Below are 16181 nucleotides of genomic sequence, written 5' to 3'. Positions count from 1 at the left end.
TTCATGTTTACTGAGACTTCGGTCCTGATTCATTCAACCTTTACCCCAAAGGGAACTCCTTTTTCGAAAGAGAGTACATTTTGAATGTACAGTAGATCTAAAAGGTGGAATAATTGTGAGCTTACAGGTCAGAGCCTGTGTACGCATTTCACTTCGGGGCAAATACTTTGACAATCCGTCGCTCATTCAGAGCCCAGAAAAGTCACTCAAATTTTGGTACCCACGAAGAGCTGTGCTGAGACAGACGTGGGGGTGAAGCGAGGGCGGGTCTGATGCTGTCTGAGTGCTTGTGGAGCATCACGTCTGTGGGGATGTGAAAGCGGTATAAAACACTATAAACATGTGAGTGTATGTTCACACGAGAGACTTGCACATTCGGTTCTTGTTTTGTAGTTTCTTCAATGGCCTCGAAAAACGCCCGTAATAACCGGGAAGCGTGCTGCAACTTCATCACCATGTCTGTCTTTAACAAGGTTGCTGCCTTGTTAGATCATCGCTCGAAGTCGTTACCAAGAGCTTATTGTTGGCTGCGTACAACAGCAGAGGATTGGGGGAATTCTACCCTGATGGGCTGCTGAGACACAAACGCGCCGCGAGCGCCCAGATCTGAGCGCACAGATATCTGCGGGAGATGAGAAGAAAGGAGTGTTTTAGATTTGTTCTCTCCCAGAAAGACTGGAGCTCTTAATTATTCATAAGCAACTACAGGCAGCTCTACTGGCTCTGAAACAAGAGCCGCTACTCAGCAAATACTGGAGATAATGCACCGAATCCAAAATATCCTGCTTAACAGCCTGTGTGTGTGTGTGTGTGTGTGTGTGTGTGTGTGTGTGTGCGCGCACTGGTGGGTGTGCACACATTTCCAAGCATGGCCGTAGATGCACGCCTGTCCATCTGTATGTGTCAAAGCTAGGTGTGTTTTGGTGCACGTTTGCGCATGCGAGCAGAGAGAGGTTTTCCTGTTATCAGTCGAGTTGCTCCTTTGAGAGACAAAGGATCTGGGTCACTGCACTCTGTAAGCTCAGGTTTGGATGCCAACTGTACCTACACACTCTCCAAAACCAACACATGCGCACTCAAGAGCTCCGAGCCTGGTTTTGGAGGATGAATAGTGCGGCTGCGAAGTTTAGCTCAAATGTGGCAAACGTTCAGCCGGATTATAACTGAATCCACAAAGGAAACAATTTATCTCTGCAAATTATCATGTGATTCCAACCCCAAATCTCTCCATGGCAACCTCTTTTATTCCACTAAATAATGTCTCTCCCTCTCTCTCTCTCTCTCTCTCTCTCTCTCTCTCTCTCTCTCTCTCTCTGTGTTTGTGTCTAGAGTAGGATAGAGTAAAAGCAATTTAATGATCCATTGTAATGGTGCTGGCAATGATTTTCACAGATAAGTTGAGGATTACTGCTGTCTGCTGCGCTGCTGCAAAATGTGCACGTAGGGAGTGATTTCATGCATGACTGAAGGCCACATCAGCGTGCACATCACAGGTCACATTTGTGCCTCACATTTTCCATGAACCCTGCTTTCATAAATCTCTTATATGTTTGAATACATAAATAATTGCTGTTTTAAAATGCCTGCTATTTTCTGCAACATGTAATGGTATGTATTATGGATGGGTTATAGTACCTTCTTTTGGCTTACTTATGCGACGGCTATTGCATCTTAAATTCTCTGCCATCTTTTCACAGAAGAATGCTTGATTTAATATCTTTACCCCCTGATCTTCATCAGCAGATGGTGTTTGAGGAGCAGGAGTACGAACAAATACTGGCACAATGTTCATGAAACATGGTGGAAGGGTGTAGCATGGGCTACAGAAGAGCCCAGTACTTTTTGGAGTGGATCCGAATCACACAAATTATTTTTTCACTCTCAATAACCCTTCGTCTTGAGCTTATCAGTATCAGACACGTTGCTCGTACAACAAATGGCTAATTTGGTTTATTTTTCATCTGTAAAATATCCCACTTTGTACAAAGTTACAATTCGTTAATAAGAAAATCTAAGGCACACAAAATATTGATCTAAGTTTGTAAAAAAGAAGGGGCAGATAAACAATTGTATGATTTGTTTAACTAACACCTGCTGATATTGTTGTCAGGCTTCGTTAAATTCAGTTTATTACCGAGCCCCATGTAAACGTTTTATACAAACGTATAAGTCCCTCACATAGTCAAAATATTATAGTAAGCATTTTAGTGTGTGTGTGTGTGTGCGTGTTTTAGTGAGTTTGCATGTGTGCATGTAAAGGTGGCGGGAGGGGGAATATTGGTCTAAAAAGGATTTGAGCAGCAGAGTTTGAGGTAGTTCGGAGTGGACGCAACAGGGGTCAGATGGTTTAAGTGCTGTTTTAGCAGACTGGCATTTCGCCTGCTGTGGAGGTCCAATCTCTCTCTACTTCTACCCCCCACCCACCGTTTTCCATGAAGGCAGCAGTGGGCTGTAATCACTAAATTACTGTTTTCACTCGCAGCTCAAGTCACCACACTGCACAGCTCCCCCGCCTCACTGTGTCTCTCTCTCTCTCTCTCTCTCTCTCTCTCTCTCTCTCTCTCTCTCTCTCTCCTGCACTCTTTCTCTCTGTCTCTCTCTCGCTTTGTCCTATTTCGTTTGCTCTCTCCTCTCTCTCTCATGTCCCCCTCTTCCCACCCCGTCTTCATTATTTATTGTGAAGCCGTCTTACTGTAAACTGCCTTCATAAGAGCAAGAACTGTGAGAAGAGAGAAAGAGATGGAGGGATGGAGGTAGTGAGGGTGGTGAGGAAGAGGGGGAGGGGGGGATGGAATGGAAAGTTTGGAATATAAAATGAATTCGCCTAATGCACTGTTGATGAATTGATGAAACACTGGGCTTCCTTAATGAGAACGCTGCCTGCCTGCCTTCGCTCGGGCTCTCTGTCTGTTTATCCATTTTGTCCACACCCGCGTCTCCTTTCTAGTGTCCCCCCTCTGACAGACAGTAAAAACACCACATCTTTCAAAATCTGGAACACCATCCTCTGGGAATAATTGTCTGCTCAAGCTCGCGTTTGTCAGCCCAGCTGTTCCGGCTGAGGACAAATATAATTCACTTGAAATTTGAACAGAGTTTCCATGACATCCGCAGCGAGGCACCCTGTCCTCACGGAGTACCTGATGACGACTCTAAGTGTCCTTGAGTCAAGCTGAGGTATAGGAGGCCACGCTAGCTTTCCTTTCCTAGAGCTTCCCTCTCCTCCCTCTCTTGTAGCACGGGAGAGGGGATGAGGAGGGATGAGAAGAGAGGAGAGGAGGGGTTGTCATGGGAACAGACACGGAGAGCCCTGTGTGAGTGAAGATGCTTGAGACAAAATGACAGAATAGTGAAGCGATTGAACGTGGGAGAGGCTGCACAGTCAGACAGATATAAAAAAATTTAAAAAAGACAACATGGCAGCTGTGTGGAAATAACTCTCTTGTTTGGGATTCAGCGTTAAAAAGGAGTACTGCAGTACGAGGAGGATCACACGAATAAAAGGTTCCCTTCCCTCGTGACACCGTAAACTGTGTGCTTGTTTGTCTTTCTGTGAGGCAGGAGAAGATCTAATGCTGCAGGTTGTGCTCCCAGATCCCCTCACCATCCTTCAATTATAGCTCAATGAAAAGGTGCGAGTCATTCTCTCCTTCTTCCTCTACTCCCCCCCATTCAGCCGGTCCCCACCAGCCCCACCAGCACCTCCCCTACACCCGGTGGAACTTTGGGCATGTCCAAAATGGACGCTCCCAGCATGCAGGACGTCTATATCCTCTCCCCTGTCTCTGGACTCTACAGCACCAGGTCAGTCGCTTGCACACACAGATGTTGCTTATGGTTATTATTATGATGATACCGATGATGAAAACTTTGCCCTCCCCCAGGGAGGAGCTGGGTCTGATGTCCTGCGACGACATCAGCCGCTACAGCGTGAGCTCCCAGTCCGGCTCCAAAGGCTCAGAGGCAGTCAGCTACTACCTGGACCAGGACAGCGGTCAGTACTTTTCCCTGCTGGAGGGAGACGGACCCCCGGGGCCTGACTACGACAGGGGCCGCAACACGGGGGTTCGCCGGCGGGACAAGACCCCCACCCATGGTAAGACGGAGAGCGCAGTTCGACAGTGTGAACGGGGCGGTGTAACGTCTCTGGTCCTGTGTTTGTTCTGTAGGACGGCATGCTCTCTCCCACCAGTTTTCTCATCCTTCTCTCAGAGCTCCTCCTCCTTCATCAATCACCTCATGGCTCTGCTTCTTTGTGTCTTTACCACGCGTAAGAACGTCCCAAAAGAAACACTGATCACATGCCAAAGGGTCAGTCCAACAACACTGTGTCCAGCTCCCTGTCTGCCCCACCACCTGTGTCACACTTGTCCAAGACCGCTTCCTAGACATCCTGTACCTTCTTTGGAGACTCTCAAGGGGCCTGTGGTGTGCAGGGCGAGGGTCATGTGACAGACGGAAAGAAGCATTGGGTGTAGGCTTGTGCTGATCCAATCGTGTGTCGATGATTCATTTTTCCCACACTGATTTTATTATCAAGGTGATTTTAGCTAACTTCCTATCAGGTCTAAGGATTTATAAGAATTACCTCTCGAATCTCCGACTACACATTTAGAGAGTTTTTGGAGCGGACGCGCTGAGTCCTGTTAATTAGCACTAGACACTACAGGTGCATTGGGTAAAGATTTTAACTAATAGATCCCCATGACACTTCACCAGTTGATTACTGATCATTATTTTATTGTTTTCTGAAATTGTATGTTTAAATATGCAAATCGAGCATTATCTTATGTGCTAATTTGAATACATTTCAAAATTCTTGATTCATTTTGTTCACATATTAGAGTCAAAGGTTTTTGCATAGGATATTTGGGATATCTCTTTGTATTACTCGACAAACCCTTTGGTAAAAACCTTCAGAATATAGATAGGAATGAAACTGGGGAGTTTGGTGTAAGTAAATGCTACTGAAGGAGAGATTTCTGACTCAGAGTCTGAGAAAAAAACTCATTTTTTGAGAACGGCTTTTAAAGATATACATTGTAAAATTCCTTTTAAATTTGACTCCAATGGCGAATAGGGTAAAAAAAATGAACTAATAGATATCACCATGAAACTTCTGAAAAAGTTTTTTTGTAATAAAGGTTTTCTGACATTTTATATTTGAATATGCAAATTAAGCATTATCTAGTGATAACCTTTGGTGAGGTTGCAGATTTCAACCAACAGAAACTTCTCCGATGTGCCAAGCATGTAGGAGAACTACACGCTTAAATACGCATGGCCCTATCTAGAGCCAGGGATCGGTTTGTTCTTTCTGGGCTACTGTAAAAACATGGCCAAGAGTTGAAAAAAGAGCCAAGAGACCAAAAGAGAGTTCAAAATAAAGTGAATATTAGACGTACATCTGCTGATCCGTCAGATGTGTGACAATGATGACTGAAAAGGAAGGTTGAAAAACCTCCTATATAGACAAGCCGTAAGATAATAGCTCACCTGTGGTTGTCATCCAACAGTGCTAACAGATTAGCTCGTCAGCACTACTGCTAGTTCAGATGTCCCTGTTGTGGGGGAATTTACGTGAATAGAAAACTTACTTGATGTTATAAAAAAAAAATAGCAGGTCATAGCAGTCCCTCGAGAGTCTCCCGTTTCTTCCCCCTCACCTGCACACACTTTGTCTCACCTGTCCACCCCTCCAGCTGTCTCCCACGCTGTCTCTCAGTCACCACCTTCCTGCGACTCCCCCCCCCCCACTCCCTCCCAGTAGACGACTCTCTGATTGCTGATTGGTCGTTCCAGGTGACCTCAGGCCTGTTTCCATGCCTCCTGAATATAACTGGATGGCCGAGGCCAAGGAACCCAGCATGGGCAAGAGAGGGAGCCGAGGTACACACACACACACACACACTCACACACACGCACAAAAACACACAAAAACACAGCCCCACAGTAGCACAAACGGGTCGGACTGGTGCCGCGCTATGCTCCATACTCGACTCAACACATTTCAGCTCATCCTCTGGTTATCCATGGTGGTGTGGTTGTGTGAGGATACATATCTGCCAGGTATGTATCTGACAGAGCGACAAGTAAACATAAATGCTCGGAAATTGCATTTATACAGCCGCTCTGGAAATGGGGGTATTTCTATGTGACCAATTCTAACCAGCTTCACCGTTTTGCGGCGAGACTCGATCTGTATTCGACCGAGGATCCGCACTCTACCATCAGAAAGTCCATGAATAACATTAAAGCACAATAGTCTTTCTGCTTCTCTTCCTCTCAGTCACTTTTGAGTTTTTTTCACATTTAAGTATATAGATAATAAACAAATTAGGTGAGAATCTTTTTCTCTCTGGAGCTAAAGCAGAATAAAACCTTCTGTGACTGACAGGATTTAGCAGTAGTGCCCTCCAAATCGGCCTCATCATTGCAGACGGATTAGCTGTATGTCCTTCGGCTGTGGGTCCATATCAGATGCTACAGCTCTGAGGCACTTCTATCCCTGTCTGTGGGGGTTTTATCTGTAAAGGTCTATTCACCCTCATCCGTTTCTACTCTGGGGTTCTCCCTCGACTCTATGACGCTAACTCCCCCCTCCCCCCTTCCTCCCTCTGCCATCCGTCCAGCTGAGCCTGTCCCCCCTCTAACTGCTGCTCTACACCCCTCTCATCTCCACAGATTCAGACAACTCCCTGTTGCGTTACCTTAGCGACGACAAGATCCTGGTGATTGAGGAGGAGCCCGAGGGTTCGGGCAGAGAGAGCCGGCGGGATTCCACCAGACGCTCCCGGCGTAAGAGCCGCAATCCCAGCAGCCCCAGCTTTCCCATCAGCCCCTCCATGCTGTCCTCCACCCTGCGCCTAGACCAGCCACCCGATGCTTTGCCTGTATGTACACCGTTTTTCAACTAGTGAAAGTATAAGTCAAATGTGTTGCGGTGCTCAAACATTTCTCTTTCCATTTGTGTCTAGTATTGTCTGGTTAAGTCGGTTAGACGTGTGGGTGGTGGTGGTGTGCTCTATGTCTATTTTGTGTAAATATGGACAGAGAAATGCCGTTACATTCCACGTTAAAGGATCTTAATGTTAACAAATCCCATAAAAAGACCAAAACCAGTTGATCCTACTGTCTAGCACTAACGATGTAGCTAAAACCTCATATAATGTATCTTATCCCTTTGTGCCATATAGCTCTATTGTTGTCCATTATTGTCCAAACACTAAGTCATTCCCAAAGACTGGGTCGGCACCCACCGGTGGGTCGCAGGGGATTTTATTAGGGTCAGCAAATAGATTTGCAGAATTTCTCCCAGAGGACCTGTGGCCACATAGCGCCTTTTTCTGAGCGCCAGTGTCTGTTTTTAATTGTTCCCAATGAGAAGAGAGCATATACGGCCGCCTAGAGAAAAGGCGCTGCACCTTTTTCTGAGCGCTCCGCATTTTTTGTGCGCCCGCACCAAACACAACAAGTTGAAAATCTCTGAATGTTTCAGAAAAGCGCTGGTGATGTCAGTGTAGTAGATGGAGCAGAAGCTTGTTTTGGCCGTGTGTGTCTATCCTGAGCTCTATGCGTCGGACACACACTCACAACACAGACCTGGTGAGTTCTTTTATTACCGTACGCCTTGTCTCTCCTTGCTCAAACATTACGTCTGTCAGATTGAGCGGTGACAAGCTCATCTATACGAAGTATGACGCAGACATCCTCCGTTTGATGCTCATGGTGCATGGAATTTTTTATTATAGTATATATGGTAGCCCTAATAGATAATACAAAGCACAGGAGCGATGCTGGTCTATCATACAACGGTGGTGATATGTTGTTAAGATATTGATGTCATAGAAACATAGAACAATGCGCCTGGAGCGCTTTTTTGATGAAACGCTGGGTTGAAGAACTACCCAGCACCCTGCGACCGCTTTTCTGCCAAAAGAAAAAGAGGCGCTATGAGGACACAGGCCCACAGTCTTTTATTTAACATTTATATCTGCAGTACACCTTTGAGCCACATAAGGGAGCCCGAATAGTCGTATTGTTGTTATAACTGAGCCCATGACATTGGATCTAATATGAAAGGCTAGCGTACATTGTGTTTAACTGATGAGACGGGAAAAAAAGATTCTGTTAATTTACTAATTTGCTATTTATCAAATGTATATCTCTTCGAATGGCTGGTTTACCTGTTCAAGATAATATAAATTGATATGGAAACAGCAGAAAAGATGGTCAGGACCGTTCATTTATTTACAAATTTGCTCTTTTCGCCAGTTATAGACAAGGCCTATTGTGAATTGGGTCATCATGGTTTTGTCATTTTTAAAAAGTGGCTCCACAGAAAAAAAGGTTTGGGGAAAACATGTCCCACTGTGGGACATGTTCCTTCATAGCTATTAATATAGGCACTGTAGTTTATTTTGAGTCAATGCTACATACGCTGTCCTGCTGCTGTAGAGAGTCATTAGTGCAGCAAATGTGTATTATTCCACAACAGCAAATAGTACCCAGGAGTAAATGCTCTATTTACAATGTTGGATTAATGTTTTCTATAAACTACAGATCCCAGATGTTTTAGGTAATTACTGAGCCCTTTCAAAAATGGAAGACCAGTATACATATGTTACATATTATACACAAGATTCATATTTTTTGTCAGAATAAAATATGGACTAATGTATTGTTTGTTTATGTCTTTTTATGGGATTTGTTAAAAATAAATAAAAAATACCACCACTTTATGCTTGAAAGGCAGCTGACTCTGAACAGTCTCACTTGTTTAGACAATATTATTTAATGTGCATGCGTGTTTCACCAGACCACACACGGCTGGCAACAATTAATAAGCATTGACTCAGTCTCACAGCGAGCCAGCACGCACAATACCAGGACCTTAAAACTGAAGCAGCCAAATGGAATTCAGCCATCATTCATTTTATTATTAACACCTCGGCTTTTGCTACTGTGGCATGTTAAAATATCTGCTGTAAAAAAGGCCTATTAGTGGCACTATAATCACCTTCAAGGCCTTGATCCTGACTCACTCGCACGACTTCCTTCGTCTTGCAGTGTATGTCTGTGTCTTCTGTGTGTTTGTGGTTGCAGGAAAGGTCACGGTGTTCTCAGATTCACACACATTGTTGTTTGTGTGTGCATGTGTCAGGTAGAGGAGACAAAGGGGAGTGAGGCTGATCAGTGTCATTGCATGGCTGCCAGCTTCACGGATTATGAGAATGACAGTGTGACACTCTATGACACGCCCCTCTTTAACTTTTCTCTCATGCACTCGCCAGTACACACACACACACACACACACGGGCATACACAAACAAACACACATTAGCACACAGTAGTGCATTTGTATTCAGGGTAGCCATCTCACGACTCATCCTAACTCATCCTAATATCCCCATCTCCTCAGACACGCCTGAGTCTAAATAGGAGTTTATTCTGGACAAACACACACACACACACACACACACACACACACTTGCATGCGCACATGCACACAAACACGTACCCCTATGAGTAGGTGCATGACTCAGCATCAGCCAGACCAATTACAAGCGCAACTGACAGACTGTGCTTAAAACACGCCACACGCAATCACACACACACATACACAGACACACACACACAGCGCGCTAACAGTTTAGCTAACACCAGCTCTGTCTAACCCTCTCAGCTGCATGCTTCTCATGGTGGTGACTCATATCTATTCTGTGGCACATGAAGTACACTATCCTGCACTAACAAGCACACGCTAACCTTAATGACCTGCCTGTTTCCTTTCTCTCTTTCTCTCTGTATGATTCTATTTACCAACACAATACATTAACATGTTAGCACATTTTGAACTTGGACAAGTCGTAGTGACGTTTCATGTCTTTGACTTGCAGTCATGTATTTTCCGACACATTGTACACAATAATGTTACCCTGGAATCATCCACAGCACCACAAGTACATTTAATCACTTTTTGTGGCATGATGGAAAATGAATGGATTATGAGACGATAGGCCCCTGTACCAAAGACCATGCCTAATGGCTATGACTCAGGGGCTCCTGGCCCTCTACTGGGTGCTTGGGTCCCTGAGGTTGTGGCCTGTAGGCACATTCGTTTAAAAGTGTGTCACTTGGGGCAGAGATTAGCAAATTAAGAATTTTAATATTACTTCAAATTGAGTTGAATATATTCCATTGTAAGGATTATAGGATTATATATCGTGGTGGTTACTGTCAGCTCCACACCTTTGAACAATACTTGATTCAATTATAGTCACCAGAGGAATCAAGTGTGTAATCAGCTGGAAAATGATCTGTTGGTGATGGAATTGATCCAATGTGAAGCAGCCGGAGTCCTAAGGAGAGGCTGACAAGTATTCAAAACATCTTTTGAATACTTAAAACAATGCCGACATCTTATAAGGTGCATGTCGGTTGTCTAACTTTTCAATATAACTGTACTGATAATAAAAAAATGTGCACAAGAGAAGTGTGTATGTATTGAGGTGTTTGATGAAGTCTTTTCTTTCTTCTGTCTCTCAGCGAGGTGCAGATACACTGCGAGCAGACACAACAGACAGGTGAGTCTGTGTTTGTGGTTTGACCACATGCTTGTGACTGATGGAAGGAGTTGTTTGTGGTTACATCCAATCCTGTCTGTCCTCCTGCAGGTACTCCGGCTCAGGAAGCTCAGGAGCCGCCTCCATGAGGAAGGTAGGGGAGCAGACAGTGAGACTGAGTGCTATGGGACTGATCTCTTTGATGTTTTATAAATCTGAAGTTCTGATGGTTTATTTACCTGGTTTTTAAATAATGCTGTCTTTCCAGTACATTTAGATTCTGACTCAAACTGCATTTTAATGATGCAACAGAGGCTTCAGTCACATCAACAATAAGTACATATTCGCTGTTTTATGGAGCCTGAGTTTGTCCAGATAAAAGCTAGACATCACATATACAGCCAGACAAGAATGGGAGAGATACCTGAGATGAAATTCAATCGGGACTGTAATAATTAAATAAAAGCTAACGGTCAGATGAGGTGAATTGGTTTCCATATTTAGGTTACTGTAACACAGGAAACTGTCTGAGTCATTAGCCCTCGCCTCTCCTCCAAAGCACTATGAGCACTATTGTAGCTCACAATGAGTCAGCTCCACTATAAACATATGTATTCGGCTTTGCTTCCTAAATAAATACTCAGATGGTGTGTTCAGCTTTGTTAATGTTGATACCAACGGCTACGTATCCAGCTCACATTAGCTTCTTTGAGATGCTCTACATAGTGTGCAATTCAGGTGTGTTTGCTGAACACAAAAGATGGTTATAAAGTGAGACCCTGTAACTTTGAAAGCACAAAGACAATGCTCTTCCTCTCGCAAGTAAAAAGTTTATTCATAAGCGACAAAAGGCAACAAGAGTCTGACAGAGTCTGGTATGACCAGTAGCTTACGGTGGCTAATGTTAGCTAACTTTAGATGGTTATTGCTGTACAACAGAGATTACTGAGTAACGGACTCTTTTCTTACCCTACATTTTAGCGTCAAATAATAATGCAGAATTGTAATTTATGGCAACGGTAGCTGCTATTCAGTGAAAGTCATGCCTGTGATGCTGATAGCATGGCTAAAAACAGCAGAGACACTCCAATCAACATAGAATCTGGCAGCAGTGGGTCCATTCCATTACCAATGCCTCTTAATATGGTAGCCTATGAGGAACAATTTCTAAACTAAGTCTTTGATGCATGTCAATGTTTTCAAAAGACTACAATCAGATAGTAGTTAAGGTGATATATTTCAGGACATCCTGACATCACTGTGGGGTTTCGTCTCTGGCGTATACAGCTCATATTTCTCCATCACAGGTTGTGGGTCACTTCCTGGCTGTATTGTAGTACTGTAATACTTCTGTGCGTGTGTAATCCTCTCTGCTGTGTGCCGGATGAAATAAAAATAAGCTAAACATGGAGAGAGAACTTGCTGCAACCTCTCTACGTGCATCAACACCAACCATTTTTTATTTTCTTTGAGCTAACATGCTTTTTCTCTCTCCCCTCTAGTCTTTCCATTACACCTCTCTAAGAACAAAAACCAAAAGGAGAAGTAAAGGTGAACACACTGGTGCATTTTCTTGTGTATGATCGCTACAGTTCTGCCGCTGTACATGTATGTTAGCATAGGTAGCTCCAGAAAGAGGGAACCTTTTATACAAAAGATTTGTCTAAATCTAAATGACTCTTGATCTAAGCCTGACAGGCTTAAGTTCACATTGTTATTTGATTTTACATAAAGAAAGAGCTACTCTGAGCCACTGCAGACTTGAAAAGAGTCCAGCCATTCGGATTCAGCCTGTTAGTGCCAGATTCACTGGAAGTGCTGGATAAATGGCTACACTTCTCCTTTTATTACCAGTGTTTTTCCCTAATTAAATACCAAATGCTATAAAAATCCCTTTCAGTATCAACATCCTTTCCACTCTCTGCAGGTTCCCTCACTAGTGCCAGTCGAAGGAGAATTTCCTGTAAGGACCTGGGCCACGGTGACTGTGAGGGCTGGCTGTGGAAGAAGAAGGATGCTAAAGGCTACTTCACCCAGAAATGGAGGAAGTACTGGTTTATCCTCAAAGAGTCCTGCCTCTACTGGTACACCAACCAAAACGTAAGGAATCACATTCAACTGTCGTCATGAGTTTTTTATTGTCTTTATTGACAGAACTAATAAGTTGCACTTAGACATAAAAACAATGGACTCAAAGGTTAAAATCAGCTTCATAATGTCTTCTGTGACTCTGAAAGGAGCTTCCTTAAGTCTGAGAAAATAACCCGGGTGATGTAATCAGGGTTATCTTGAGTTAGGGTCAGAGACTTTAAATATTTGACAGTATATCTGCTTTCCAAACTGGGGACATTAGACTTTAAAAGATGAGGGCATTTGACATTTCTAATAAAAGATGCAGTTGAGTTGAAAGACCCATATAGACCGTTTCAATGGAAATGCATTAATTAATTAACAAATTTCCCCCTGGGGATGAATAAGGTATATATATATATATATATATATATATATATCATTACTAGGCAACAGCTGGGTATATCATTACTAGGCAACAGCTGGGGTCCATGTTGACTTCCTGTTGCAGCGTATGACATTCACATACACTGCAACAGGGAATAAACTGGGACACATTTGAAATGTTTACGTATACAACTGTGAAGTGGTTGATGGGCCATTCACATGCCGTATTTTGCGCCCTCAACTCCATTGTTGTCAATCTAAATGCGTGGAAGGTGGGCTCAAAAGCGAGAGACTTGCCTTTGCAACACGCAAGTGTTCCCAAGCTCCTATAACATGTGAATGGCCCCTTTTCAGAAAAGCGTAACACTAAGTATTGTTGGTTTCATGGTTCTGAATATTAAAATCTTATATCTAACATTATAACATAATACTTACAATGCAGTTGCAGGAACTGCAGATGTGAAATAGCTAGTAGATACATCTGGTACAAAACATCTCTTCTCTTTTTCCTCTTTTCTTTTGGTTCATATAACATCAGGAAATGTTCAGTTCAATTTCCAATAGCACCAGGGTGATTTCATCAAATATCTTGCTTTGTCAGGCCAACAAGCCAAAAGCCGAAGATATTCCATTTAATTCAATGTAAGAGAATGAAAGCAGCTAATTGTCACATCTGTGAAGCTGGAACCATCAAACGAACCATGACTCTACTATCAATACAGTTGCAGATAAACTCCCTGTCTATTCACAATTGATTAATCAACTAATCATTGCAGCTCTACTCCAAGTTGATCTGGTCTTTGCATTCAGATCATTTTGACCTCAGACAAACACAAAAAGTCACTGTAAGACATTCGGTGTAGTTTAGACGTTTGGATTAATGTATTATTAAAATATTTGCAATATTATGAAGAAAAAAGCCTGCAAATCAATTGTGTATGTGATAGTTTGTTTACACACCCCAGTTTTAAAGCAAATACAGTCATATCTCATCTATCTTTCTCCTGTCAACGGGTGAAAAGAGTCAATACAAACAGCATATGCTGTTTTCATATGCTTGACTAGACTACTACTATCCAAAATAGAATTAGTATGTCAGTATGGATGACATTTTGTTCTGTGTGCTGATGATGTACCACCACTCTCCATCTGTCTCTGCCTGCAGGATGAGAAGGCTGAGGGCTTCATCAGCCTCCCCGAGTTCAGAATAGACCGAGCCATAGAGTGCAGACGGAAATTGTGAGTGTCCCTCACATGTCGCTGAAATTACTAATCAAGCACATTTGCTCTCACCCACACAACATGAACGCACACACACCTACGCGAAAACCCTCCCCCACTAATCAGTCTTCTTCTCCCCGACCGACTGCAGTGCCTTTAAAGCCTGTCATCCCAAAATCAAGAGCTTCTTCTTCGCCACAGATTGTCTTGAGGAAATGAACAGGTGAGCTAGTGTGTGTGTCTCTGTAAGTCGCTTGAGCGCGTGTTTGCGTCTTAATGTGAACAATAGTCAGATGTTGGGGATGTCACATGTCCTTTCATGAATATTTTAGCCGAGTAAACCAAGTTTACACAAGGCAGCAGCCCACACAACACGACGCATGAATAAGGCATGAACCTGGCCCTGTTGTTAAATGTAGAACTCTGTGTGTGTCCGTGTGTGTGTGTGTGCGTGTGTTTGTGTCACGTGTGCGCTCATGTGAGAGGGAGATCGTAGTGATATTTGCAGGAGTGCTAACTGATGAGCTCTAATTATCCACACCTCTCCTCAATGACACAGTGAGATAATTGGAGGAGAGTAATTAACCAGCTATATTTGACTTCCATGCTGTGCTGGGAGGTTCATGTGTGACAGTGCCATTGCACACATTTCCATGTAATGTTTAATAAAGTGGGAGTTGCTATGTAAGGAATCAGAAAAATGGCCTTATATGCATTGTAAGTAAGAAAGTTCTTGCAGTGAAAACGGGCTACAAACACAAATAGCTCGTTTATAATAAAAAGCTACTCTGAAGATTGAATTCAAGACAAAACTGATTTTTAAAAAAGCTGACTGGAATAACTTGCTCTAAATCTTTCCTCATTCACAGTGAATCCCATGGAAAGACCTAAATTGGCAAACTCTTTGAAAATGGCCCACACATATGGGTAATGTGGTGTTTTTAGCAAATATTCCACAAACAGGAGGAAATAGTGCATTTGTTTGGGACTATTTTCAGCCAGGGATTAATATGCATGTGGTGTGATAGTAAGTATCTCTGGCAACAGAGCTGTGTATGTGGGATCAACTCCAAATAGACTACAGTGCCCATGTTCATCTTCATGAAGGACCATGTCACCCAGGGCAACAGTGGCTCGCTGGTGTAATTTTAATAGTTTTTGGACAACAATGGGGCTCTACGGCACAGAGGAATAAGCTACACCAGGCTTTGACTACAGAGACAACACTTGTTAATAGGATCAATTCATAGTTTTGGTCTTTTCATGGGATTGTTTTGGAAACTAGAGACTTTTTTAAATCTTAAGTATGATGAGTTTCCTGTTCCTCACACACAGACTGGGCCTCTGTTCTTCGTAGTCAGGTGTCTGCAGAGAGTCACAGGACAAGCCGGGATGTGACGGAGGGGTGGGAGGAGGACAGGAAGCCTGGGTGCAGAGAGAGAACGCCATCTGAGACTCATAGGACAGAGGATTGTCACTTCTCTCTTTCTGCATCCATCTCTCTAATTATCTCCATGCTTTTTTTCCCCTCCTCATCAGGGGGAAGGAGCCCTTTAGACAGATATCAGCTGTTCAGAGACACCACTTAAATTATTTAAAGTGAATGCTTTTTATGCATCACTTGCAGTTTACCCAGTATAACCCATCTTTTCTCTCCTCCTCTTTTCATCTTTCCTCTGACGCCCTCCTCCTCCTTACTTTATGCACCTCACCTTTGCGGTCTTCTTTTTTCCTTTCCTTGTGTCCTATAGGTGGATGAACCGACTGGGGCTAGCTGCTATTGGCTACACACCAGATGACAAGGTGCCTCGCCATGACGAAGGTGAGACGGATTCACTTTTTTAGCTCTTACCAACATAACTCTTTCGCCCATGAATTGCTCAAATGTACATGTGTGTGTGTGTGTGTGTGTGTGTGTGTGTGTGTGTGTGTGTGTGT

General features: G+C 43.4%; 1 protein-coding gene across 3 annotated transcripts in view; it reads left to right on the top strand.

Moving 5' to 3' along the window:
• LOC116389186 (connector enhancer of kinase suppressor of ras 2) overlaps positions 1-16181 on the top strand; it is a 67496-nt gene that overhangs the window by 45314 nt on the left and 6001 nt on the right. For 2 of the 3 annotated variants that reach the window (XM_031857663.1, XM_031857664.1), the window contains exons 10-20: positions 3677-3804; positions 3885-4096; positions 5803-5889; positions 6685-6893; positions 10549-10586; positions 10677-10719; positions 12068-12116; positions 12493-12665; positions 14188-14261; positions 14395-14466; positions 15995-16065. In XM_031857663.1, the coding sequence (XP_031713523.1) occupies positions 3677-3804; positions 3885-4096; positions 5803-5889; positions 6685-6893; positions 10549-10586; positions 10677-10719; positions 12068-12116; positions 12493-12665; positions 14188-14261; positions 14395-14466; positions 15995-16065 (1156 nt within the window). The remainder of the gene's footprint in view (positions 1-3676; positions 3805-3884; positions 4097-5802; positions 5890-6684; positions 6894-10548; positions 10587-10676; positions 10720-12067; positions 12117-12492; positions 12666-14187; positions 14262-14394; positions 14467-15994; positions 16066-16181) is intronic. The other variant, XM_031857665.1, reaches the window with a different exon arrangement.

The sequence above is a fragment of the Anarrhichthys ocellatus genome, unplaced genomic scaffold (assembly GCF_004355925.1).
Source record: "Anarrhichthys ocellatus isolate YVR2014 unplaced genomic scaffold, GSC_Weel_1.0 scaffold19, whole genome shotgun sequence".
Lineage (NCBI taxonomy): Eukaryota > Metazoa > Chordata > Actinopteri > Perciformes > Anarhichadidae > Anarrhichthys > Anarrhichthys ocellatus.
This window is presented reverse-complemented; position numbering and strand designations above follow the sequence as displayed.